The sequence below is a fragment of the Ostrea edulis genome, chromosome 8 (genome assembly GCF_947568905.1).
Source record: "Ostrea edulis chromosome 8, xbOstEdul1.1, whole genome shotgun sequence".
NCBI classification, from domain to species: domain Eukaryota; kingdom Metazoa; phylum Mollusca; class Bivalvia; order Ostreida; family Ostreidae; genus Ostrea; species Ostrea edulis.
The window spans coordinates 60,830,207-60,857,121 of record NC_079171.1 but is presented as its reverse complement, the minus strand read 5'-3'; the positions used below and the strand labels follow the sequence as shown (position 1 = coordinate 60,857,121).

Genomic DNA, 26,915 nt, shown 5'->3' with positions numbered 1-26,915 from the left:
ATTATTGTTGATTATATTTTTCTATACGGTATTGTAATAATTGACAATTCGTTTAACAATATGTTTTCCCTTTTTTAAAGGTATTATTGAAATATATTTCAATAAACCCTCTAAAGAATAATTTCGAATGATACGACGATGTCACTGCCGAATTCTAATTTCTGTGAGGTACTCGGATAAACGTTGTGAAAAAGATTTGTTGGGGAAGGAGATTAGTTTTCATGTTGCAAGGCTTTTTTAAAATGGATAGTTTTCTTTTATCAATTTCTGAGTGCGTTGGTTGTAGAACAAGTATGATTTCACACATAGCTGAACTATAAAGTCATCGTTACAGGTGCCAGAATTAGCAAGTGCCCGTTCTATCAGTAAGTATTGGTTTGGATTAATAGAATATACAGAGTCTGTTTTCTCTCTCTCTCTCTCTCTCTCTCTCTCTCTCTCTCTCATCGTATTGAAAATGTATGTGGTTTACGTTTATAGCTAAGTTAAACTTTGACAAAGATGAAAAGATACCGTTATTTTTTTAATCAGCCTCCACATTTTCGATGTCGCCGATTCAGGTTGATATAAAAATCGCATTGTGTGTTGTTGTTTTCTGTTTGTTTGTTTGTTGTTGTTGTTTTTTTTTGGGAGGGGGGGTGTCACTCTACATGCATACCATATCGATCCTGGTCTCGCAATGCATTATTGTTCATTGCGATGATTATGTTAATACGAGATATCGCGACTTAAAAAATTTCAAACTCTTCAGAAAATGAAGTTATGAAAATGACGCGTTACTTGGGTAGCTCTTGTACATACAAATTAGTGATGCTAAAGCAGACTTATTTCTCATACGAAAATATCTGCCTGATTTAAGGATTATTGTTTTCAGAATGTCGCTAGCGCGAATACCCCAGTTCCAAAAACATGAGTTATTAATTTAAATTTTAATGTTGGGTAGCGGAGACAAAACAAAAAATTCACAGCAAAATTTCCTCTACAGTATGAAGATATTGACCGCTATGAAATTATACTCCAGGGGCCATATTTACTAAAGTTCTTAGACGTAGACGTAAACGTAGGATTTACGTCTGACTTAAGATTAGAGTTACGTACTCGTGAAATGGTATTTACAAAACCGTTCGTAGCCGCAAACGTAACTTACGATGTACGATTGCACGTACGCGTGCGCAGTGGCTATTTTCACTTCGAAGCGTAGAATTTGCTTATTTACTTTGACTTCCCTGCGCTACCGCCGCATTATGACGAAAAAGAACACAGAACTTTGTGAGAAAGCAACGAATTTCAACGTATACGTATGCCTGCCAACGGCATGTCGATCAACTGTACCGCTATTCAGTGTTGTTTACAAATCCAAATGGAAGGTTCATCAAATTTAACGCATTTGACGTGTGCATGGATCTGCGATGCTGTAGGTCTTCAAAAAGAAGTCGGCATGGACTGACAAGTAAGTTAAGTTGTTTGTGTAGTAATAACCTTAAATGTTTTACCACTGACTATACTCGTCACTAGGCCCCTAAATAATGTTATTAAATTGACTTCAGGGGGATACAGTACATGACACACATCGCAAAATCACAGTCCCTTATTCATTTTGTTCTCAACCTATGTAGCTGCTATAATGCCTGGACCTTAATTTCTAAATAGTGAGCACATATACATATGTGTTAGTTATTTACAATTTTATATGTGCCCACTATTAACACATTAAGACACGAGCTCATTTGTGTACATGGTAACTTCAAACTTTTGACAATACCACAATTGAAATTCAAAATTATTTATCCCATTTTTTTTATTTCATGACTGGGACAACATCAAAGCAGTATCATAGCTACCTGTACACAAGTACGCACATGCTTTCACATCATTTCGCAAAAAGAAAAACAAGAATATTGGTGAAAAATGAATCTAAAATATACATTATATATACAGGCACTAATTCTAAAATGTGTGATTTGTACGTGCCCCTCTATTGCATGGTTATAAAATATGAAAATTATTATTGCTTTAACAATATATACTCTGGGCGAACAGGTAGATAGGGTGAATGGACTCGGTACCAGATGATAACAGTTACAGTCTCTTTTAGCATCATTTCAATTATTGCTTGTGCACATCCATGTGCAAAACTTTCAGAAAATATTGTGAAACAAAATCGCATTCAAATACAGTTGTACAACTGTGTGAAGTCAGTGTTAATTTATTTAATGTAGAATAATATATATATTAATTGGAGATATTAGGTGTGATATACATGTAACATGCACTAGATATCCAAGTTAGCTGACCTCTGTTATTTTTCAAAGGGTCATAAAGGTGGTCAAGAAATAAATTGCCAACAGACAGCAGCATTCCTTGATTTAGATGAATTTCTCTTCATGTCCTCTCCTGAATGATTTTCCATGATGCCTCAGGGTTAGGATTGGGATGCAAGATGTACAGTACATATATATGATGTAAGTATATCCACTGTTTGTACACATTTAATCATTTCTGTACTTACAAAGTTTTAAAAAATCCAAAACAAATTATGGTACATGGTACATGATGTAATGATTTTTGTAATGCATTGATGATTAAATCCTTAGGCAAAGATTTAAGAACATAAATTTATGAGTTTTTATGATCAAAGTTTGTCCATTTTGCATGTTTTGTACCTGTCTGTCTAAGAATATCTTCACCTTTTTGGCAAATAGAAATTTAACCAATCTAAGGGCATACACTATGTTTCTTTGAAATTATTTTATATCTCCTCGATATTAAAAATTCTTACATGATTTCCAAAATAATAGCTGTAATTTTGTCACCAAAATTTGAAATCAACACTCAATAAAAATTGCTCTATATTATATATTTCTGATCAGTAATAACACATGTATTCAGTTATTTGAAACACCTTTTAATCTCAAAGCAAGCAAATGAATATATTTAATTTTGGTGATTAAATAATTATTATCTATATCTTGCAAGCCAATAATTCTTCTTTATACATTTCTTAAACACTAAAAGCGGTTATCAAATGTACTTTTATTAGGTCACCTGAGTTTACTCAGTAACCTATTGCAATTAGTTTTCATTCGTCGTGTGTTAACAATTGAACATTTTTAATAACTACCAGTCCAATTCTTTTCAAATTTGGTATGAAGTATCATTGGGACAAGGGGGGCCAATTTTCAAAAATCTTCTTATCAAGAAACACACATATATAAGAAAAACTAAATGCATAGTGATGTAGAGCAGACAGGCCTCTACCAAAATTGTAAATTTCATGATCCCTGGGGTAGGGGTTTTGACCCCAGGGCAGGACAAATCTTGTTATATAGTGTTTATGTGTATAAAACACTTAAATTACATCTTCTTTAATACTATTGATACTAAATTGAAACTAAATGGATAGAGCAGGTAGTCTTTTACCAAAATTGTAAATTTCCCAGAGTAAGGGTTTTGACCGCAGGGTGGGGCCAAACTTAGTATATAGTATTTATGTGTAAGTTTGCTGATACTGTATAAAATATAAATGCAGAAAAGGATGTACAAAAAATGGTGAATTTCACAACCCAGGGTTATGACTTTAAGATGAGTCCAAATTAGTCATATCTTTTGATGTTTTCATGTGAATACACCTATTTAAAGCCTTTCATCAGTGTATGCACTTTGAGGGATGTGAAGTTTTAAGAACACATCTTGTTTTATACTGTTGCTGAACATTAGAATATAATTAGCTTAGATATTTAGAACAGGAAATTTTTTCTAGATTTCATAGTCCATGGAAGTAATGATACTTTTCCACTAGTATTCGGGTGACCGATAAGGCCTGTGGGCCTCTTGTTAGGTTTCTGTTGTTTTTTTGTTTTTTTTATTTTACTAAAGAAATATTTTTCTTAGTCAGTAATACATATTCCTTTGCCATTGGGAGATTTTGAGAGATAAAAATGGTTGCCATCACTTTCACAGCAAATATGCCCCTTTAAATTTATAATGTTGTACTACCATGCACTATATGTCAGCCTGAGTAGCTTAGTGCAAAGGTACCAGGTTCAATACTCAATTGTGCTAAAGATTTTTCTCACCTTCTTTGCTACAGTAAAATCCCATTCATATACCTTACTGCAGTACATATCAGCTGATTTTACATTTTTACTTGCCACAACCAGGAACTATCAAAATATGTTAACTCTAGACTAATTAAACCTGAGAATTTTGTAGAAAGAAAATAGAATGCAAGTGAATTGTACCTGAAATGTCACAAAAAATTATTTTTTATTTATAAACGTGAATGACCTTAACTGAAACTTACCATTCTTGGTTAAAAAGTATTTTTTCTGGTTTGGAAAGAAGCCAATTTCATTACAAGGGGAATGGTTAATGAAAAAATACTGAAGTTGACCTTGGGGTCATTTGAAATCTTTTTCTTAATATGGGCTCTTGGGTTATAAATCATTAAAATTAGAAATTGTAGGTGATACTTAATGATATCTTCCCAGATATGGTGTACGGTAGATGAATATACAGTAAATAAAATCAGTATTATCACAATTTTACAGTTTATTTAACTAACAATTATGTTGCATGTATTTTTCAAGCCTTATGAAATTTGATTGCAGTGTAATGACAGTTGTTTATTTAAATCAATGTAATACTATTATTTTTCTAGGTCTATGGGTACATTGCTGTAATGGCCTGAAAAATCTTTTGCGAAACCGAGAAATGTTCATCTTCCATTGCCATGATTGTGTAAAAGGACGAGCAGAGGAATGATTCAAAAATATATGGCAGGATTGAGAATCTAACCCATGACCCGTAGTCTGGTACTCTACCCACTGATCAATCCATGCTGATGGTCCATCTGCTACATTGATGTCATCTTATATATTTATTTATTCATTTATATATCATATGGACATTTAAAAATTGACAGTAAAATAAAAAAAAGTTTGATATTCAGCAAAATAGAATTTGTTACAATACATGTTTAAGAAATTAAGTACATGTACATGCATTGTTATGCATACAATTATGTACATGTAATTATATTTGTTAATAGATAAATTCTTAGATGAATTTTCATGTTGTTATTGATATTGACATGTACATGTATTACTTCCATTTCTAGAATGATTTTAACATCTTGATATTAAAATGATGACATAATAAATAAATCTTAAATATTTGTCAACAAAGTTGTCTGGTGGGTTAAAATTTGTAAAGAGGAGCATTAGTACATATGTCGGTTTAATGTGAGAGGCCTTCAGAATGAACTTTTATCAGTGAGATTTTTGTAAATTGGGGGGGGGGGGGATGGACTTCAACAAAATAATATGTATGTTGAAGGCATCATCCTTGGAGTTTGGTAATATACACTGCAAAGACTTTTACCTAGCTAATCACATATAAAAGTCAATTACATACAAATCATGAATGGTAGAAAGATTCATATATATGCATTATCAATGAAGGTTTGACTCCTGTAGGATTATAGTTAAAGGAAATGGCACTCTGAAAGATTGAAAGTCTACACATGACTACACTAGTAGGCATCACAATTGCTCTCTGAAACAAATTACACCAAATTGTATTCTTGGAATGAAATGCATATCTTTTTTTTTTAAAGAAATATTTATTTAGAGGCTCATTTCCCTGTTGTGTAAGTAACAATGTAACAAATAGTTATTTGGACTACCAATATTTGCTTATAACCACAAAGTAAAGATCACATATCTATAAGTAGAAATAGTTTTTCTATAGCTGTCGATCACCATGTATTCTTGTACACACAGTGACTCTTCTTTTCAAATCTAAAACATTGCATGTTTGATTGCATATGTATACATTAATTCCACCATGTTTGGAAAATTAAAAAAATGTATTTCCCTGAAAGATGCTAGACCTACCCTATATAATAAGATAAATGGCAAATATTCTTTTTTTTTAAATAACCTGCATGACTAAAATAAAAAGCTTCCCAATTATTTCTAAAGGCAAGGTTAGATCCACCCAGTGTGATTAAAATCAAATTTCGCACTTTGCTCGATATACGGACACCGACTGTCCGTATACCGAGCGAAGTGAGCGGTTTGATTTTAAATCAGACTGAGATCCGCCACAAGGTAAATTAGATCGGGCTCAAAATTTTGAGAATTGTCACACAATTGCAGATGATCTCAAAGAAAACGATAATCTGAATAAATACAATTAATTTGTGTATTACTAACCAGCTTATATCCATCTAGAGGGTTTGTAAGGTCTTTACGCAAGAAATTATCGATAAAAATGACAAGTCGCCATTTGCTTTGTTTATAAAGTTACGATCAGCTTACGTGTACTAGTGTAGCACACGTAGAGTTACGCTTATTTCTGACGTAAATCTACGTCTACGACTGTTCGTGAATACCGTCCCACACGTAAACGTACGCTACGTCTAGATTTACGCTACGTTTACGTCTACGAACTTTAGTAAATATGGGCCCAGACACGTACAATAGTGAGAATGTAAGTTTGAATCAAAGAATTGCGGACCCCCCCCCCCCCCCCCCCCCGTTTTTTTTTTAACGGCAGAACAGCTTTTTTCTTGCTACATCTTGCAAAGAATTTTCATACAGATATGACGACAACTTTTTTCTTCGTTAGCTTTCAATCCCACAACTTTTAAATACGACGCAAAGTGCCTTGACTCACCATATCTGATAGTAGCGTGTATTTGTTCCATGGAAAGTTGCAATCTAGAGTTATCGTTCCTTACACTCACATGTACATACCTTTGTCAACGTCTCAAAATAAGCAATGTTATTCCACATGTAAAATGGGGGGGGGGGGGGGGGGGGGTAGTGGACAGTATAAGAGGCAACGTATACTGCTTCGCTAGAGAGCTAGCTTTTCTAGTGATGTGGTAGAGTATCTCTCTTGATCACGCAAGTTAGGCAATGGCGAGCGTGATCAGCACTTGGGTGGGTGACCACTACACATTACACGTGTAAGATGCGATGTTGTGGTGTACAGCTATATAAATACTAAGTCTACACACGGAAATACTGTACGGATGACCACTATTAATTTAGGAAACAATAGGCCTAATACATATTTACACAGAGAAATATATATTAAGAAATCAAACGATTACACAAATGAAGAGTACAACACTGAAGTATACACTTCTGAGAAACATAACTTACACCCCCTGAGTTACATATATACATAGCTGAAACTAAGAAATTAACACGGTTGCAAGTTTTGATTTACAAGTTTACATGCTTGGATTTTTGAAGACGATTAACCTCCATATAGGCCTGGTGCAATAGAACAATCCAATATCCGCGTTTCGACCCAAATCAATGTTTCTTGTGTCACAAAAAGACTTGACATCTGCTCAGTATTTATTTATTTACGTATATTTTTGTAACTGAAATCGAAACCATACTTTATTTGAGCATACGTGTCATTGTACAAGAATCTTGTAAAATCCTAGAGACGTTAACAGAGGTATATGTGAGTGTAAGGAACGATAACTCCTGGTAGAGATTGGGAAACTTGTCAAAGTTAACGTAGAAAACATGATCTGTTTGGACAAATTGAATATAAAAAACTTCGCCGGAATCGGAGACGAAATAATGATTCCGATACCCTGTATTATAATAGGGAGGAGGAGTGAAGATAACAAATATTAAATGTAATTAGGTTAATTAATCGTTTATTACCATCTATTTTTTACATTTCTTTTGTAATCACGGGTCTTTGTCTAAGGAAATTTTTTGAACTGCACAAACCGTGTCAAATGGAAGACATTTCTCTTTAATATGCTTTGTCACAGTCACTTGATATTTCATTGAATATCGAGTTTATTAGAATGTAAAAAAAACAAAGAAGCGATAACTGCATTCAATCGCGTGTACCTTAAGATTTACACAGCAATTATATCAGCAATATTTAGCTGGATGTCATTGGGAAGACAGTTTGCGCATGCACAAGTGTATGTTGTTTTTTTGTTGTTTTTTTTTTGTTTTTTGTTTTTTGTTTTTTTTTGTTGTTTTTTGTTTGTTGTTTTGTTTTTTTTTTTGTTTTTTTTTCCCTCTCAATGACCCCCTATCGCAAACATCCGTACATCAAAGGGCCCCATTGGAAATAAACTTTCGAGCTTTCATGGGTTATCCTTGGTATTTATGTATGTATGTTTGTATGTATGTATATACGGAATAGATATTTTATTTAACATATCAAAGCCAATCGGAACATAGGTCGGCCTTTTCCGTCAGGTTGAGAAAATATCGCAGTGACTCGGCCGTGGGGCGATTTCTTGGTGACCGGGCGGTCGTGGGGCGATTTCTTGGTGACCGGGCGGTCGTGGGGCGATTTCTTGGTGACCGGGCGGTCGTGGGGCGATTTCTTGGTGACCGGGCGGCCGTGGGGCGATTTCTTGGTGACCGGGCGGTCGTGGGGCGATTTCTTGGTGACCGGGCGGTCGTGAGTCCGAAAATTGCTCGTGTCATGACCGCATCAAACTTAACACCGTGTAAAATAATATTCATAAATTCATTATTTCCTTATGATTGCGCACTTCACACATCAACTATATGCGTACCTTTCACTATAATTTGCAATGGCCATTAACCTTATTCAAATTAGTATAGTGATATGTAAATCTTATAATCAACCAAAATATTGCAGCATTTAAAATTGTGCATGAATTTATTCTGTCTACAAAGAGATTTCTGTAATCAATTTCATTGTCGCGGAACCAATATAAGTAGTCCTTTCTTTTTATGCCCCCCCCCCTTCTCTTTATGATATAAATACTTTCGCCTATCTATTGCCAATGTTTATTACATAGTAAATTATCTAATAATTTCATACAACAGTATATTACATTTGATTTTATGCTGCTATAACGAAAACGCCTTTATCACAGTGCTCAAATTAAGATGTATATATATATTTTTTCCCTATGTGTATTTCTGACTGTTTTGCATTAGGATACATGGTGGTACTTACATATAATGCAAATAAGTATTATCATGTTCAAATGTCTCATGTATGAACATTGCTCATACTAATAGTGCATATTTTACTCTTGTTTTGTTTTTTCTTGTTATCGTCATTGCACATTGAAATGTTAACAATCATGTATGCTGTATGCCCGAGAGGGCCCTAATTTGGAAATAAATCATATTCTATTCTATTCTATAGGCAGTGCCTGCTGTTCGAGCCTGTGATGATTTATCAAAATAATAAATTGTTTAAATTCGAATACCCTTTACTACTACTGAAAAGGGGGGGGGGGTAGACAAACATTTGAACTTCGCATGTAGAAAAGATGGGATTTGTATGTTAATATAGCGGGAAAACGAGAGACAGACAGGGCCCCCTACCAACCCCTACCTTCTGTTTCCACGTGCCTGATATAACATTTACACATAATAGTTACACAAAAAAAGAATTTCTTCCGTAGAATTCAGGTATTTGAGCACCGTAATTAAATTTTAGACTGCTCCTTCTTTGTAAATGTAATTATCATTTATTCAAGGCAGACAATAATTTTTCATATTGAATTCCCACAAAATCGGACAGACCTGTTACAAACCAGAGGCTACGCAGGATTGATGTATGCCATGAATTGATGCCCTTTAGTTTAAGCTGGAATTTAGAAGGTAACCCAAAATACGACCAATATTCTAGTTTAGTTGCCAACTGTCGGTATTAATGGGTCAACATATTCATACGCCGTAATGTGGTTAACCATGGACGATCACGTGTACCAATGGACATTAAGATAAGTTTATTTTAAACTCACACATTCACGAATACAAATGCCCACAGACGACGACATGACGCTATAATCCGATATATCGGAACTCTCCTGTGTCCCGTGATGGGGAAGCATTGCCGCATTTTGGAGACAACTAGAATTATTGAATTAGAAAATAAGATTATCATATTCAGCAAGAAAATATATTTTGCAAAATAAAGACTTTTAAATAATGATATAAAACGAAGTTAATTAGCGAAATTATTTGATAATTATAAATGAATTAATATTGATTAAAAACACACAGGGGATGAAATCCGGACCGACTAGTCTGACATCAGTGACATTACCACAAGAGAGAAAAAAAAAATCTGAAATGTGCCTTATCTATATTCTTTCAAGAATCCCTCGCCAGGTTGTTCTGAGATTGTCCGTTGCCATGGATATTTTCCTTCTCGGGGAGACTATGACGTATATCCCACATACCTCACCTCGCTATCGCAGAATGTTTTCTTCACTTTCCTATAACATTTTTCCACCTTTCCTATAACCCGTTTCCACATTTTCTATAACACGTTGATCTGGTGTTAAAAGACTGGCGTTCATACCTACAGCATGTGCGTTTACTTGGCATTAGGAAGTATTTATTTTTCTCTCTGTGGGAACTTTACAAGTAAAATCGACCAAATGATGCCAAAGGTCAAGAGGTAAGACCTTTAAACCTGTAATTCTTATTGATGACAACAACTAATGGCTAAAATGTGAAACAATTAGTCTTCGGATGTCAGGATTTTGGATATCAAATACTTCGTGATTTTAGTTTTTTTTTAATCTCATACATGTACATTATATAATTTCTAAAAATATAAAATGCTGCAAATCTGAATAAACAAAACTGGTTTTTAGGTGTTCGTTAATATGAAATATTCGGCTGTCAGCCATATCAGGTCATCGCCATGTCCGGGCCTCAGCTGATGAGAAATACAGACTTCACAGAATATTTATGAAAATAAATCATATCTATTGAAACCAATGAACATCTTTATTGTGTTTTTGTTTTCTTTCTGTCTATAGCTTCGATGGATCCATTTACAAAGCTGGACTCGTGATGAAATACGGAGTCGATTCTCGCAATAAATGCTGACTGTTGGTGTTAGCTATTGTGCCGGTCAAGATACATTAGAATTGTTTATTAGTAGTAATGATATACATGAATCATCGTGAGACTTTGAACATTAATGTTTCTTCCTCATTTTCTTCTCGTCATCAGATTCCGTGTCATCCCTGTAACTTCTTCCGGTTGAAGGATCGAATCCGTAAATTTTAAAAGTCGGATTCCCATTCACCCCAGAGCTGATTTCCAGTTGTCCCCCGGTCTTTAAAACTATGGGAGACACGCTCCCGGGCTCCTGGATCTTGATGATATTTTCTGTCGATACCGCTTTCGACCCGGCGTGAATGATGGGTGAGAGCTCTATTTTGGCGCCTTTGAAGCCGGAAGCTGATAATTTTTTCTGCCTCTCCACTACATTTCTTATCGACTGCAGTAGGGCACCGATTCCTTGTTGTGAAAGTGACTTGGAACTTGAGAGCGTGTTTAACACCGACTTGAGCACCTGTTTAACCTGTGTGTTCGATGACGTCAGAACATGGCCATCAGAGCCTAAGGCAAGAGGAAGTATCGGCGCGGCCAGAAGAGGTTCTGGTCGTCCTACTACGATCTGTGGGTAAGCATTCTGCGCGGGGACCTGTTTATCTAGGAAGATTTTTGGTTCCGTGGCAACAAAATTTGGCAACAAAGAGGCAATACCTTGGGAAAATCCGCTCCCCTGATCGAGAAGAGACGCGATCAGCTGAGCGTCTGATGCACCCTGACCTACAGAGTTCGAAGAAAGTTTAGAGATTCTTGCCGAACCATGCCCTGGTACATCTAGAGAGGAACGAATGCCTTTTCGTGATGCCCTGCTTCTCAGATGACCGTGACCTCCATTTGCAAGTTTCGAGAGCTGTAAGGAATTGACACCTGGGTGGCTTCTTTTAAAGTGAACGTCCTTTGACCCTGAAGACCTGTGAGATGTTCTACGTGCCATGGATACACCGCCATTTTGATTCCGGTGCGCTTTGCGTGAAGTGATCACGTTTGCACCTCTGTGACGCTGCCAGCTACGGTGTTTGCCCAACGCTCGTGACCTTGTCCGCATTGACATACCTCCAGGGAAAGCCATTCTTCTACCTGAGTTGATCATATGTCGAGACTTCGTGGCTGCTGTAGACTTGTGATGATTTGTCGGGAGTTCTCGACCAGACAGCGTCCCGACAGGAAGTCCAGGCATTGAATGCAAGTCAGATATTTTCGAAATTCGTCGGAGAGCTTGGCTGATCAGGTTGTTTTTACTACTTCCGCTTCCACCCAACGCTTTACCCACAGTGCTTTGGAGTTTGTCGTGGATACGCTTACTGTCTAATGAATTTAGCATTCCGGAAATGGATCTAGAATTCCCGCGCACCGATCCAAATCCCTTTCCGTTCGGAAACCTTGATACAAGGCTTCCTTTACTATTTTCATGCCTGCCTTGTAAAACCACAGCTCTACTCGGAGCACCTCTTCCCCTATTCGGTATCTGGAAGTAGATAACAAAATCATGTTTTATTCAAATGCTGCTTCTGAATTGTCATTCACTGTAACAACATTTAGACACAATTGTAGTCCAAATAGTCGGTGTAAATCCACAGAAGTTTTACCATTATTTCAATAACAGCGTGGTATTTCGCTTCATCGAACGTGCAACTTCTTGGGCGAGATTTCTCACAGATTTCAACGAGAAAGGTTTTACTTTCTTTCAGTGACAAATCACATTTTTACTTGTTTCTCAATGACAAACCACATTTGTACTTGTTTCTCAATGACAAACCACATTTTTACTTTTTTTCAGTGACAAATCACATTTTTACTTTTTTTTCTCAATGACAAACCACATTTTTACTTGTTTTTTAATAACAAATCACATTTGTACTTGTTTCGCAATGACAAACCACATTTTTACTTTTTCTGAATGACAAATCACATTTTTACTTGTTCCTCAATGACAAACCACATTTTTACTTATTTCGCAATGACAAATCACATTTGTACTTTTTTTTTTCTTAATAACAAACCACATTTTTACTTTTTTCTCAATGGCAAACCACATTTTTACTTGTTTTTTAATGACAGACCACATTTTTACTTGTTTCTCAATGACAAACCACATTTTTACTTTCTTTCAGTAACAAATCACATTTTTACTTTTTTTTCTCAATGACAAACCACATTTTTACTTGTTTCTTAATAACAAACCACATGTTTACTTTTTTCTAAATGACAAACCACATTTTTACTTGTTTCTTAATAACAAACCACATGTTTACTTTTTTCTCAATGACAAACCACATTTTTACTTGTTTCTTAATAACAAATCACATTTGTACTTGTTTCGCAATAACAAACCACATTTTTACTTTTTCTGAATGACAAATCACATTTTTACTTGTTCCTCAATGACAAACCACATTTTTACTTATTTCGCAATGACAAATCACATTTGTACTTTTTTTTTCTTAATAACAAACCACATTTTTACTTTTTTCTCAATGGCAAACCACATTTTTACTTGTTTTTCAATGACAGACTACATTTTTACTTGTTTTTCAATGACAAACCACATTTTTACTTTCTTTCAGTGACAAATCACATTTTTACTTTTTTTTCTCAATGACAAACCACATTTTTACTTGTTTCTTAATAACAAACCACATGTTTACTTTTTTTCTCAATGACAAACCACATTTTTACTTGTTTCTTAATAACAAACCACATTTGTACTTGTTTCTCAATGACAAACCACATCTGTACTTGTTTCTCAATGACAATTCACATTTTTACTTTTTTTTGTCGATGACAAATCACATTTTTACTTATTTTTTCTCAATGACAAATCACATTGAAAGAATGACGTAACGTTGTCATCCAAACCCACTTTTATTGAAACCAAACAACCAACCAGTGAGTGAAATTTGCACGCTCGATCTAACGAAGTAGCAAGCTGTTACTGGAGCGATGATATATGAACAGAAACCGACAATGTGACATTAAGGAGGTGTACTATAGGTCATAATGGCTGACATGGATGAAAATCTAAGTATCAGCAATGTTTGTCTATTCCTTTTCGATTTAAATGCTCGGCCGAGTAGCTCAGGAGTTTAGCGTATAGACTGTCTTTTTTTCCCCTGGATGATTCAGGATTACCGAAATTTATTGTTTGGAATTTAAAATCTCGACTTCTGTATTTCAAAAAGACATTTTTTTTTACTCTCGGAGTTATTATGCAATCTTATTAATCTCAGTTCCCCGATCCGCTCCTTTACTTCTTCTTATTGTTGATAAAAAAAAATTAGTCCCTCACACACATTTAATCTCTCCCACACATTTAATCCGGTTTTATCCGGAACGTCTGATTTTGCTGTTGTTTTTCATTAACAACCTTGTCACGTCAACAACAGGCTGGTAGATTCTAGAATTATATCTGTGCATTAGACTTCAACAACAGGCTGGTAGATTTTAGAATTATATTTGTGCATTAGACGTCAACAACAGGCTGGTAGATTCTAGAATTATATTTATGCATTAGACGTCAACAACAGGCTGGTAGATTCTAGAATTATATTTGTGCATTAGACGTCAACAACATGCTGATAGATTCTAGAATTATATCTGTGCATTAGACATGGAAGGGGGGATAATCGTGTACTGTAGAGGTTAATCAGAGTCTTGTGATTTATCGTGTACTTTAGCGTGGGTTATATCGCCTACATATTTCCAAAATATGCACCCTTTCCGTTACCCAATTAATAAAGTACCCCAGAGTAAAATTCTTTGGGAATACGGGTTAGAATAGACCCTCGGTACCCTTTGCTTGTCGTAAGAGGCGACTAAATGAGATGGTCCTTTGTATGTGACAGCAATGATTGAGACCCCGGGTCACAGCAGGTATGGCACGATAAAGATCCCTCCCTGTTCAAAGGCTATAAGGACCTAGTATTATGTATGCATGATTTATCTATGTTGTATGCATAAGAACAGCAACATGCGGTAAAGATATTAGTATCCAAATAGTCACAATTTGGTGTGTCCTAGACTTGGATTGGTACATGTACCATGAATATTTCGACCTAAAAATTTTGAAGTTAAAGATGGTGGACATACCAGAATTGTCACATAATTTCCCTCCATAAGTATGCCAAAAATAAATTTAACGGTCATTTTCCTTTATTCATACAAAGTTAGTTAATTCTAAATGCCTTCTACGATAGGTTGACTGACCCCCCCCCCCCGCCCCCCCCCCCCCCTCCCACACACACACACACACAACACAGAACACACACTATCTCTTTAGTAGTAGAACAGAGTAGAAAGAATGTGTGATACATTAAACAGTTATCATAGTCACGATAAACTATCAGCATCAAGCGTGAATGTCACGGGTTATCGGAGATGAACTTGAAAAACGGATGTTCCTCGTCATGCTAAAGAACCCTCACTGCTCAATGGCCGTACACGCCGAGCAAAGGCCTAAATTTGAAGCCCTTCACCGGTATTGATGACGTCTCCATATGAGGGGAAAATTCTCGAGTGGGATTTAAACAAGATACAATAATTTAATTCTTATTGTATCCTTGTCTCTGATTGGTCAAATTCCAATTGAGGAACACAGGTTATTTTTGTATAACCTGGTTTGGTCAGCTGGTTTGGTATGGGGACACACCCCCTTGACAACCAGATGTCGGAACTGTTTTTTTTTTTCTCTCTCTAAACTTCTATGGAATAGAAAGTCAACGTGCACAATAAGATACTTCGGTTTGATACACATGTTGTTTTCTCGTTGTCAATATTAGCATCTAGGCCTACTTGTACGCAAATCACTTTTGTTAAACATCTTTCTCTGTATGTATGGTCGAATAATACTATTGATATATTAAAACAAATATATTATATTCGAATTAATGATTTGCCAAGTAAGTATTACCCTGTTCATTTTGAAATACATTTCTCACTGGGGAAAAGAAGGGGGGTGCATTGTTTCATTCCTTGATCCGTCTTTCAACAAAGCAAGCAAAAATTCATACGTCACATTTTATCACATGACGTCAGACACATTGACATGTGGATGCTATTTGTTACTTGCTTACATATTTTCTTGTGTCGGATTTACTATTAGCGATAACATTGCATACAAGGGTAAGTTTTCCTTTAGTAGAAGTTTTCACAAAGTTGAAAGCCGTAAATTATTGCATTTTCTGATATTTGCAGATTTATTTTGGGTAGGCCTAAACAATGCAATTTCCCGTATTTTCTCAATCTGTCGGAGATGAGCGACTTCAAAGTCGATCTCTATCTCTAAAGGGCAGCGAAATACTCATTACATGGATAGTCTACACATATTTTCTATCATGATAAACTTCACTTTCGATACAATATTTTGATAAATGGCTAGGCTCCGTAGAACTAAGATTAAAGATGGCGACCTTTGGCTTCGCAGCTAGATCTAGACGCTTCGTGTCGCTGTTGCTAGGTAAATCATTGCGCGGCTTGGTTGACTTGTATTTTTCCGAGTGTATGTACATTTTGATAAACGAAGGTTAGCATCTTTGTCTCTTGCATTAAATTATAAGGAATGACTTTAATTCTGGGGCAAGTTATACGAGTATAACCTGGTTTGGGTCAGTTTACGCTTTTTTATAATCCGCTTCGCGGATTATAAAGCGTAAACTGACCCAAACAAGGTTATACTCGTATAACTTGCCCCAGAATTAAAGTCATTCCTTAAATCAATCAACCAATTCTACATTATACCAATGATTATGTCAAAGGTAAATTCACTACATTTATTTCAGAATCTGATCTAAATGATAATTTATTTTCGGTATTCAATCATAACGCCTACAGCTGAATGTCCCATCATTACACACAGCTGAATATTCAATCATTACACACAGCTGAATATCCCATCATTACACACAGCTGAATGTCCCATCATTACACACAGCTGAATGTCCCATCATTACACACAGCTGAATATTCAATCATTACACACAGCTGAATATCCCATCATTACACACAGCTGAATATTCAATCATTACACACAGCTGAATGTCCCATCATTACACACAGCTGAATATCCCATCATTACACACAGCTGAATGTCCCATCATTACACACAGCTGAATATCCCATCATTACACACAGCTGAATGTTCCATCATTACACACAGCTGAATATCCAATCATTACACACAGCTGAATATTCAATCATTACACACAGCTGAATGTCCCATCATTACACACAGCTGAATATTCAATCATTACACACAGCTGAATATCCCATCATTACACACAGCTGAATGTCCCATCATTACACACAGCTGAATATCCCATCATTACACACAGCTGAATATTCAATCATTACACACAGCTGAATGTCCCATCATTACACACAGCTGAATATCCCATCATTACACACAGCTGAATATTCAATCATTACACACAGCTGAATATTCAATCATTACACACAGCTGAATATTCAATCATTACACACAGCTGAATATTCAATCATTACACACAGCTGAATGTCCCATCATTACACACAGCTGAATATTCAATCATTACACACAGCTGAATATTCAATCATTACACACAGCTGAATATTCAATCATTACACACAGCTGAATGTTCAATCATTACACACAGCTGAATATTCAATCATTACACACAGCTGAATATTCAATCATTACACACAGCTGAATATTCAATCATTACACACAGCTGAATGTCCCATCATTACACACAGCTGAATATTCAATCATTACACACAGCTGAATATTCAATCATTACACACAGCTGAATGTCCCATCATTACACACAGCTGAATATCCCATCATTACACACAGCTGAATATTCAATCATTACACACAGCTGAATATTCAATCATTACACACAGCTGAATGTTCAATCATTACACACGGCTGAATATTCAATCATTACACACAGCTGAATATTCAATCATTACACACAGCTGAATATTCAATCATTACACACAGCTGAATGTCCCATCATTACACACAGCTGAATATTCAATCATTACACACAGCTGAATATTCAATCATTACACACAGCTAAATATTCAATCATTACACACAGCTGAATATTCAATCATTACACACAGCTGAATGTCCCATCATTACACACAGCTGAATATTCAATCATTACACACAGCTGAATATTCAATCAGCACGCCCACACCTGAATGCATTGTTTTCTTTTCACCTTGTAAGCGATTACTAGCCTGCCGTCACTGTCCGCTGATCTTACTGGATGCGTGTCAGTGCGTATTATTGCCGGATCCCGTTAATCGCCATTATTGATTTACAAACACACGCTAACTGTCATTATACAGACAGTGTGCATATTTCGTGTGCTGTCCGAGATTAACGACACACTATTCCATGACTGTATTTTGCATTATAATTTCAATTGGTATATGTATATGGTTTTTTCTTTTCTATATTTCTCATGTTTTCAAACATTACTTTTATTATTTTTTTTTCAAATTCTTCTTTTGGAATTTACTTTAATCTTCAATAGAGAAACCGCTGTACATTGCCCGTGTGATGATTCGCATCATCCAGGCCAGTGTTTCCTTTATTTCAGCAATTATCTGTCGTGAACTCATATTAAAAGATGTCCAATTACAATATTGGAAATATTCGTTGTCTAAACTAGGCCTAGCTGCAGAACTGTAGCTCTCTGAAAAAATATTTTGACATAACATGTCAAAATATATTTTCAGAGAGCTACAGTTCTGCAGCTAAACTAGGCCTATCCTAGTTAAAAGTATATATAACCCTAATCTAGAAGAAGAAACATCTTGTTCTGCACATCTTATCTGTATACTAACATTCACCAGCAACATAAAACAAGATGTGTTCTTAAAACTTAGATGCCTCCAAAAGTGCTTAAAATGATGAAATACTCTGCATGATATCATATACATGTATGTCATGTTAACACTATATTACTATTTTGGACCAATCTGACGAGTTAGCGACAAGAAAAAAAAGGAGCAGATCGAGGATCTGATTTTAATCAGATTGATTTTGGACCTACCGCTTGGGTTGCAAACTTCACAATTTTGATACATCCTTTTCTGTTTTTCCTTGTAAATATGCATTTAGTTTTTAAATGATATTAGCAAAACTAAAGAAGCCTTTCAAATAATTGATAAAAACAATAATCATTATAATAATTCTTCCCCATCTTGTAGCCAAAACTCTAACCCCTGTGATCATCAAATTTACAATTTTGGTAAAGGGCCACCTGCTCCTTCTAAATATCCATTTAGTTACAATATCGTATCAATAATCAAAGAAGATTTTACACATAAACATTATATACCAAGTTGGGTCCTAACCTGGAGTCAGAACCTCTACCCCCTTGGATCATTGAAACCCAAAATCGATAACTAAAGTAGAAGCCGTCATATCGTTTAACACGGACAGAATTTTTTTTTTTATCTCGTTTAAGCATGTTGGGGTAACGCCTCTGATATGAAACCTTTAAACAGGTGATGTGCAATGGTTTTTGAAATATTTATATTAATGCGCACCTTTCATATGCTGTTTAAACGATGCAGTTTAGATCTAATAGAAGTCGTAAACAAACTTAATCCTTTCCTTCCATCCCGCACATTTAGTCCCTCCCACACACACATGTATTCCCACTCCCATACATTAAGTTCCTCCCTCTCATTCATTACGTCCCTCCCACACATTTAGTCTCTCACATTCATTAAGTCCCTCCCACACATTTAGTCCCTCCCACACATGTAATCCCTCCATCCCACACATTCAGTCCCTCCCACACATTTAATCCCTCCATCCCACACATTCAGTCCCTCCCACACATTTAATCCCTTCATCCCACACATTTAGTCCCTCCCACACATGTAATCCCTCCATCCCACACATTTAGTCCCTCCCACACATGTAATCCCTCCATCCCACACATTCAGTCCCTCCCACACATTTAATCCCTCCATCCCACACATTCAGTCCCTCCCACACATGTAATCCCTCCATCCCACACATTTAGTCCCTCCCACACATTTAATCCCTCCATCCCACACATTCAGTCCCTCCCACACATTTAATCCCTCCATCCCACACATTTAGTCCCTCCCACACATTTAATCCCTCCATCCCACACATTTAGTCTCTCCCACACAATTAGTCGCCCCGGTATTCTCCCGAGTTTTATTCTACTTAAAATAACCGAGTCTTTCCTATTATATTTCTTTTGAAACTGACGTTTTCATCCTCCACAATGAATTCATGTTTGCTGCAAACTAGTTTAATCTGTTTGTTTTAGTTTCACCTGTCCGTGTGGTCATTTCCAAGCATGGAGCATCGTCGAGGTCAAAGGGTGCATTCGATGTTACGTTTAAAGTAAGGGATGGGTCACCGATATGATATTTTAATACTTTTAAATAATGATAGTTTATCGTTTAAGAAAATACACATGCACATAAATAATAAAATGTCAAATTTATTTCTTTGTTGTTTCATCAGGTGAGTAAGGCAGCAATCATTGCATGACCCGCTACGTTTTTTGTTTTTTTTTTCTGCAATGCTAGCTACCTTCATCGCCCGATAAAACAAGAAAGAAAGCATTTTTTTTTTTTTAGATAAACTGCATTTACTCTAGGATTTTCTATCTTCTCAACATGATAGCATAGAAATATAAACCTAAAAAAAACAAGAACCGTTAGTGAACTTTAGTAACCTACTGAAGCCTATAAAGTTTATGAACTGTATATTATCCTGTATGACATTAAATCCTGTAAAACAAGCATAGTCATGTAACTTGTCAGCCCAGAAATAAAGACAAGTAATGGAGGACAATAATAAATAAATAACTATATCCCGCTGTGAGTCATTATGAAGAAGTGCATGCATGTTACAAAACAATCATCATCAAATAGCAAAGCAACATTCAATATACAAACCTTGGAGAGAGCTCCATTCACGCAGACACTTAAAACACAAAATGTGGAGTACACCAGGGCGAACCGCCGCAGCCGTATCATTTTATACTTGGTGTTAACACACGATTCTTCTAAAAGGTTTACACATTATAGTACAAACATATGGTTTGTGTTCGTGTAGATTTTTTTTATCTAGTTGGTCAGCGATAATGCTCTATTATCCCGATCTGCCGTGGACACGAATAAATCTGACCGGTCAGTGATTGTTACCGACATATTGACCTATAAGTGGTCTGGCGGTGATTTTTATGTCATATTGAAAGATTTCGCCAACTTAATGTACACCGACCGAGGTTTTTATTCTTTTTTTTTCTATTTCTTTTTTTTAAGTTTGCTGTCATCTGTTCTTGTTTTTCTTTGTGTGATTTTTTGTTTGTTGGGTTTTTTTTCTTCTTTATTTTTTAATGGTTGCTACCAATGACCCTCTTTCATCTTATCTAAATCATTAATTTTTATTTCAAATTTCACCACCTCAGCTGTTCCACGTCTAAAAGAAAAGACATTATATCTAGCATGGCAATGGCCACACAAACCTCCCTCTCTTGTCACCAGCTGTTCATCAGTTCATGAATCGTTTAATGTACTTCGTCATGAAATTTACGTTGTAACCCCCCAGTCTCACAGAATCACGGAGAATTCACATACACTTTTAAGGTTGTAGTGCATGTAGAATATCAGCAGTGTACCTGTGTCAATAAAATAATCCGTGCACGGCGTAAAGTGTATTGTGATTACCCCCCCCCCCTCCCGGCAGACCCGACACGACTCAGTCTATTGTCATTTCAAGGTATCACACCGGTAATTGTCTAATCAAAATGAACTTAGTCAATTGTATTTAATATACATCAATTTAAAAGATTTTTTTTTCATGAGCGAATTTTCTCATCTCGTCTTCTTCTTTTATCTTTGTGTTTGTGTACCCCTGATTAGGAAATTTTGTGTACTTGGTAGAAATAACCAATTGCTTACAAAGGAACTACACTTATTTGATGTTAGAAGCTGAGCCTATTTTCTGTGAAGAATCGCAGCCAATTGTCATTTGTCCGTTTCGATTAAGAATTACACAATGTACTTAATTGTCTTAACTGGATCAGGTGGTGAGGACAGGAAGGCGCTATTGTTTGTAAGCAAGGTAATTTGAATATATTGAATCGATGTTTAAATTGTTATAACGTCATTGCTACCATACTTTAAAAAGTGTCACAATCACCTTAATTTCATATCAAAGACATCATCAAAACACAAACAATAATACAATGTACATTGATACTATGCAGCCTTTATTATGAATTCCAGAATGCTTGGCCTTTGAGAACGAACTTGCATTTGTATAGCATGCCCTGCCCTTGCTAAAATAACAATAACTATACACGGAAATGTTAAAATAACAATAACTGCATACCTGTATGTTAAAATAACAATCACTACATACCGGTATGTTAAAATAACAATCACTACATACGGGTATGTTAAAATAACAATAACTGCATACCTGTATGTTAAAATAACAATCACTACATACGGGTATGTTAAAATAACAATCACTACATACGGGTATGTTAAAATAACAATAACTGCATACCTGTATGTTAAAATAACAGTCACTACATACCGGTATGTTAAAATAACAATCACTACATACCGATATGTTAAAATGGGGGGAGGTTCACCCTCACTTGACCCCCCTAAAAAAACATTACGTGTAACGACATCACACACAGTCTGTGATAGACTGTTCTGTTTTGGGGTCACCTGATTGACATTTGCACCGTGGTATTCATTGTCATTAGAATGTATTTGAGATTTTTGAAGACGCATGAGGGTAAGAACTGCTGCACGCTACACCGACATATTTAATGAAGCGCGTTAACATGCTGTGTGCGGCGTCATAGTTCATGTGTTTTCAAAACTGGAATTTGTTTGGTAATTTTACCTCGCAAGAAACTAATCTACATGTATGAATAATTCTATTTTTTAGCTTGTGGGGTTTCAGTGGGGTTTTTTTCTGTGTATACTGAGGGGGGGGGGTTGTCTTTTTTTTTTTCTTTCTTTTTTTGGGTTTTTTTTTTTTTTTTTGGTCCTTTTATTTTGAATCCTATTCTCAAAATTTATAGACAATATAACATTTTGTTATTTCTTTCAGCGTTGAAGGTGAAAATAGATTCAGAAATTTATCATTAAAGTATCAGTTATCAATTACTACATGATTCTTACGTGTAGCATGTTAAGGGAATGAGTCGATAAGTAGTGTATACTTTAGCGCATAATGTGGACATAAATCCCGACCCCGCAAAGTGGGTAAAATTCAGCTTAAACCAATCAAACCGTCCATCATCATTCCGTGCAAACCATTCACTGTCAACGTTCCGATTGAATCGCTCAGTGCAAGATCAAGCCACGCCCCTGGAAAGGTTACGAACCATGTGAAATGTACAAGTCCAGTCAAATGGGAAGAAGGACGTTGGTGGAAATTCAAGCAACGTGAAATAGCTGATAAATATAACTTATTTGTGTAAGTCTTACATTTTCTGCACAATCTTCATTTTCACTTTTAAAATTTTTTGATTACGATTGAAATAATTTTCCTCTTTGTGAAATTTTCAAATCCTTGATAATATACATTTGAGCTCTTATCAAAGTGGCGGTTCCTGACCATAAACTGAGAATATACTTAAGTCTAAATTTTCAATCCAACTAACTTTTGAAATAATTTTCATAAACAAATAAAATGTTCAGCATATATTTATATTTGATTATCTGTTATATTTAATATTCCAGTCAATGGGTCGAATGAATATGAGTTACCGTACCTATATTGGATTCCTAAACTACATAAAACCCCTTACAAACAAAGATACATTGCTGGATCAAGTAAGTGCTTTACCAAGCCCCTATCTTTGCTCCTCACGAAATGTTAACAGCTGTGAAGGAGAAACTTCAAACTTACTGTGCGACTACATATGCCAGAAGTGGTGTTAATCAAATGTGGATTCTAAAAAATTCTAAAGAACTTTTAGTAAACTTGAAATCACAGAATTTTTCCCAAATCAATAGCATTAAAACCTATGACTTTTCAACACTATACACGACCATTCCTCACGATAAATTAAAGACTAGACTTTTTGACATCATAGACAGTTGCTTCTTCAACAAAAACGGAAATATTCATATCTAGTGATCAGTCATTCAAAAACTTACTTTGTTAAACACCACTCTGATTCCACGCACAAGTACTCTGAAGTTGAAATAAAAAAATATGCTAGAGTTCCTCATTGACAATATCTTCGTGGTCTTTGGTGATCAGGTCTTCCAACAGTCTGTTGGAATTCCCATGGGCACGAATTGTGCTCCTTTGTTAGCTGACCTGTTTTTATATTCATATGAAGCAGAATTTATTCAAAAACTTCTACGTGAGAAGAAAAAATCTCTCGCTGTGACCTTCAATTCCACTTTTAGATATATCGATGACGTTTTGTCTATCAACAATGCTAGCTTTCATTCATATGTCGATTTGATATATCCCTGTGAGCTCGAAATAAAGGACACCACAGAGTCGTCCACTTCTGTTTCATACTTAGATATTTTATTGAAAGTAGACATTAACGGCAAACTGACAACTCAACTGTATGACAAACGGGATGATTTCAGCTTCTGCATCGTCAACTTCCCACATTTATGTAGCAATATTCCATTATCACCTGCATATGGTGTTTATATATCTCAACTGATTCGATATGCAAGAGCTTGTTCTGGGTATAGTCAGTTTTTAAATCGGGATAAGCTACTGACAAACAAGTTGATGGTACAGGGATTTCAACAGTCTCGATTGAAGTCAACATTTCGCAAATTCTATGGTCGTTATAACGATCTAGTTTGTCAATACAACCTCGCATTGGGTCAAATGCTGTCTGACGTGTTTCATACCGATTGTTAAGCCGTTCTTGGCACACTGATTTGACTGCGGATAACTCCGATTACCTGATCAGGAAATGGGGCTCACGGCGGGTGTGACCCGTCAACAGGGGATGCTTACTCCTCCTAGGCACCTGATCCCACCTCTGGTGTGTCCAGGGGTCCGTGTTTGCCCAACTATCTATTTTGTGTTGCTTGTAGGAGTTATGAGATTGATCACTGTTCGTTATCTTCGCCTTGCATAAACTAGCAGGTTTTTTTTTAGACATCTATGCTAGATAAGAAGAAGAAGAAGTAGTAGTAGTAGTAGTAGTAGTAGTAGTAGTAGTAGTAGTAGTATTTATTTATAGTGACATGTGTATATTCACAAACATTATGTTAACAGACGGTGTAAAAATAAATCAAACACCCGACCCATCGGGCCTATCTGCCACTTTAAACACAAAACTTAAATGCAGTAGATAAAGAAAAGAAAAAGAAGCACAGTGTTAAGAAATAAAGGAATAACAAACATGAAAACATACATACATGTTGCAAGTAAATACCTGCAGTACATCAATGTGTTTTATGAGATAACGGGGAAAGTATAAAACCCTATGTATGTAGACGTTGATACATATACACATAATTTACATTCTTAATTTTTGAAAATAACTGACTCTACGCATTAATGAAGAATACAAATACTTTGCAACCTGGCGAGGCTAATTTGAAATTAGCATGCAAAATACATGCATAATACATCCATATCTGACCTTAATAACATTTGGTTAAATCCAGTATTTTCATAAAAGTTTTGATCGATAATCGTAGTACAGAAGACAGTGCAATAAAAAATGAATTTCGTCTTCTACACTATTTTTGGAACAAAGGGTACAAATTCGTTCTTTTCTCCAATCTCTATTCGTAATAGTAAAATCCCACATCTAAATTGCGCCAAAACTGAACGTAAATATTTAGGCATATCCAAAATTACATAATTTCCTTACCAAAAGTCGTTTGAAAGATACATAAGTACGCAATTTGGGAATATTGAAAATTTCATTACCCCAAAGGTCTGAATAATAAAAGTGTAGTTTTGATTGAACCATATTTATATCTACCATTAGCTTTGACTCAAAATTATGACATATTTATTTCAAATCACTACACCAATTGTTTCTACATCTATTGTAATCAAATTCAAATATATTTCTTGTAATACGTTCATTGTCAAAGGACAATACTCTATTCCAATATCGGATAACATTTATCCAACGTCTATATTGACTGGATATCCATCCAGTGTACCCGTAAACAACCAATGTAGGTGCAAAACGATGTACCCCAATAAAATACCGAATAGCCCTGTTTTGAATATTATCTATTGATTGAATTTTTTTGAAACCTCAGACACTAGATTCATAGTCCAAGATAGGTATTACACAGGAGTAAAATAGTTTGTCATAAGCCCTAAACCTAAAGTCTTTATTAGTATGAATTGTGGATATAATTATCCCAAGAGCACGCCCCCCCCCCCCACCCTCACCCCCTCCCCTTACTGCTTTATCAAGATTCTCTGCATTTTTCACGAAATTATCTGTATAAGTAAACATTACTCCCAGATATTTATAATTATCAACTGTTTCTAACTTATTCAATCCTATAGTGAATTCAAAATCGGTTGCTCTGGACCGACTATTTTTGCGAAAATGTATAAATCTAGATTTGTTTGTATTTATAAGTACTCTCCAACGTCTGCACCAGTTATGTGGTTTGTTTAACAAGCTTTGTAAATATTCTGGAGACTTGGCTATTAAAGCAATGCCATCTGCATATAATAAGATAAACAGCTTACGATTAACTATGTCTAGTCCCAAATCAAGATCGTTAATACCCTGTACCAAATCGTTAATAAAAATTGAAAATAAGGTAGGGGATAAATTATCTCCCTGTTTAACACCAGTTTTCAAGCTAAACTAATTTGCAAGTTGTCCATTAACTCGTACACATGATTCTGAGCTTTGATAAATATTTTTGATCGAGTTATACAGTTTACCATCAATGTTATGTAACAAAAGTTTATATAGCATCAATTCTCTATCAACAAAATCGAAACACTTTTTAAGATCAATAAATGCAACATAA

At 35.5% G+C, this 26,915-nt stretch overlaps 1 protein-coding gene and 1 long non-coding RNA gene across 2 annotated transcripts; one reads left to right on the top strand and one right to left on the bottom strand.

The window, feature by feature from the left end:
* Positions 1-1,050: 1,050 nt before the first annotated feature.
* Positions 1,051-5,165, top strand: LOC125675939 (uncharacterized). Its single transcript, XR_008797858.1, has 3 exons — positions 1,051-1,450; positions 2,313-2,462; positions 4,661-5,165. It is a non-coding gene; the product is annotated as an uncharacterized LOC125675939 (long non-coding RNA).
* Positions 5,166-10,977: 5,812 nt separating this feature from the next.
* LOC125663425 (uncharacterized) lies at positions 10,978-12,378 on the bottom strand (the record flags this gene model as incomplete). Its single annotated transcript, XM_048895710.2, has 1 exon — positions 10,978-12,378. A coding segment is annotated over one exon (1,401 nt), but the record flags the coding sequence as incomplete, so codon positions are not given.
* Between the last annotated feature and the right edge of the window lie 14,537 nt (positions 12,379-26,915).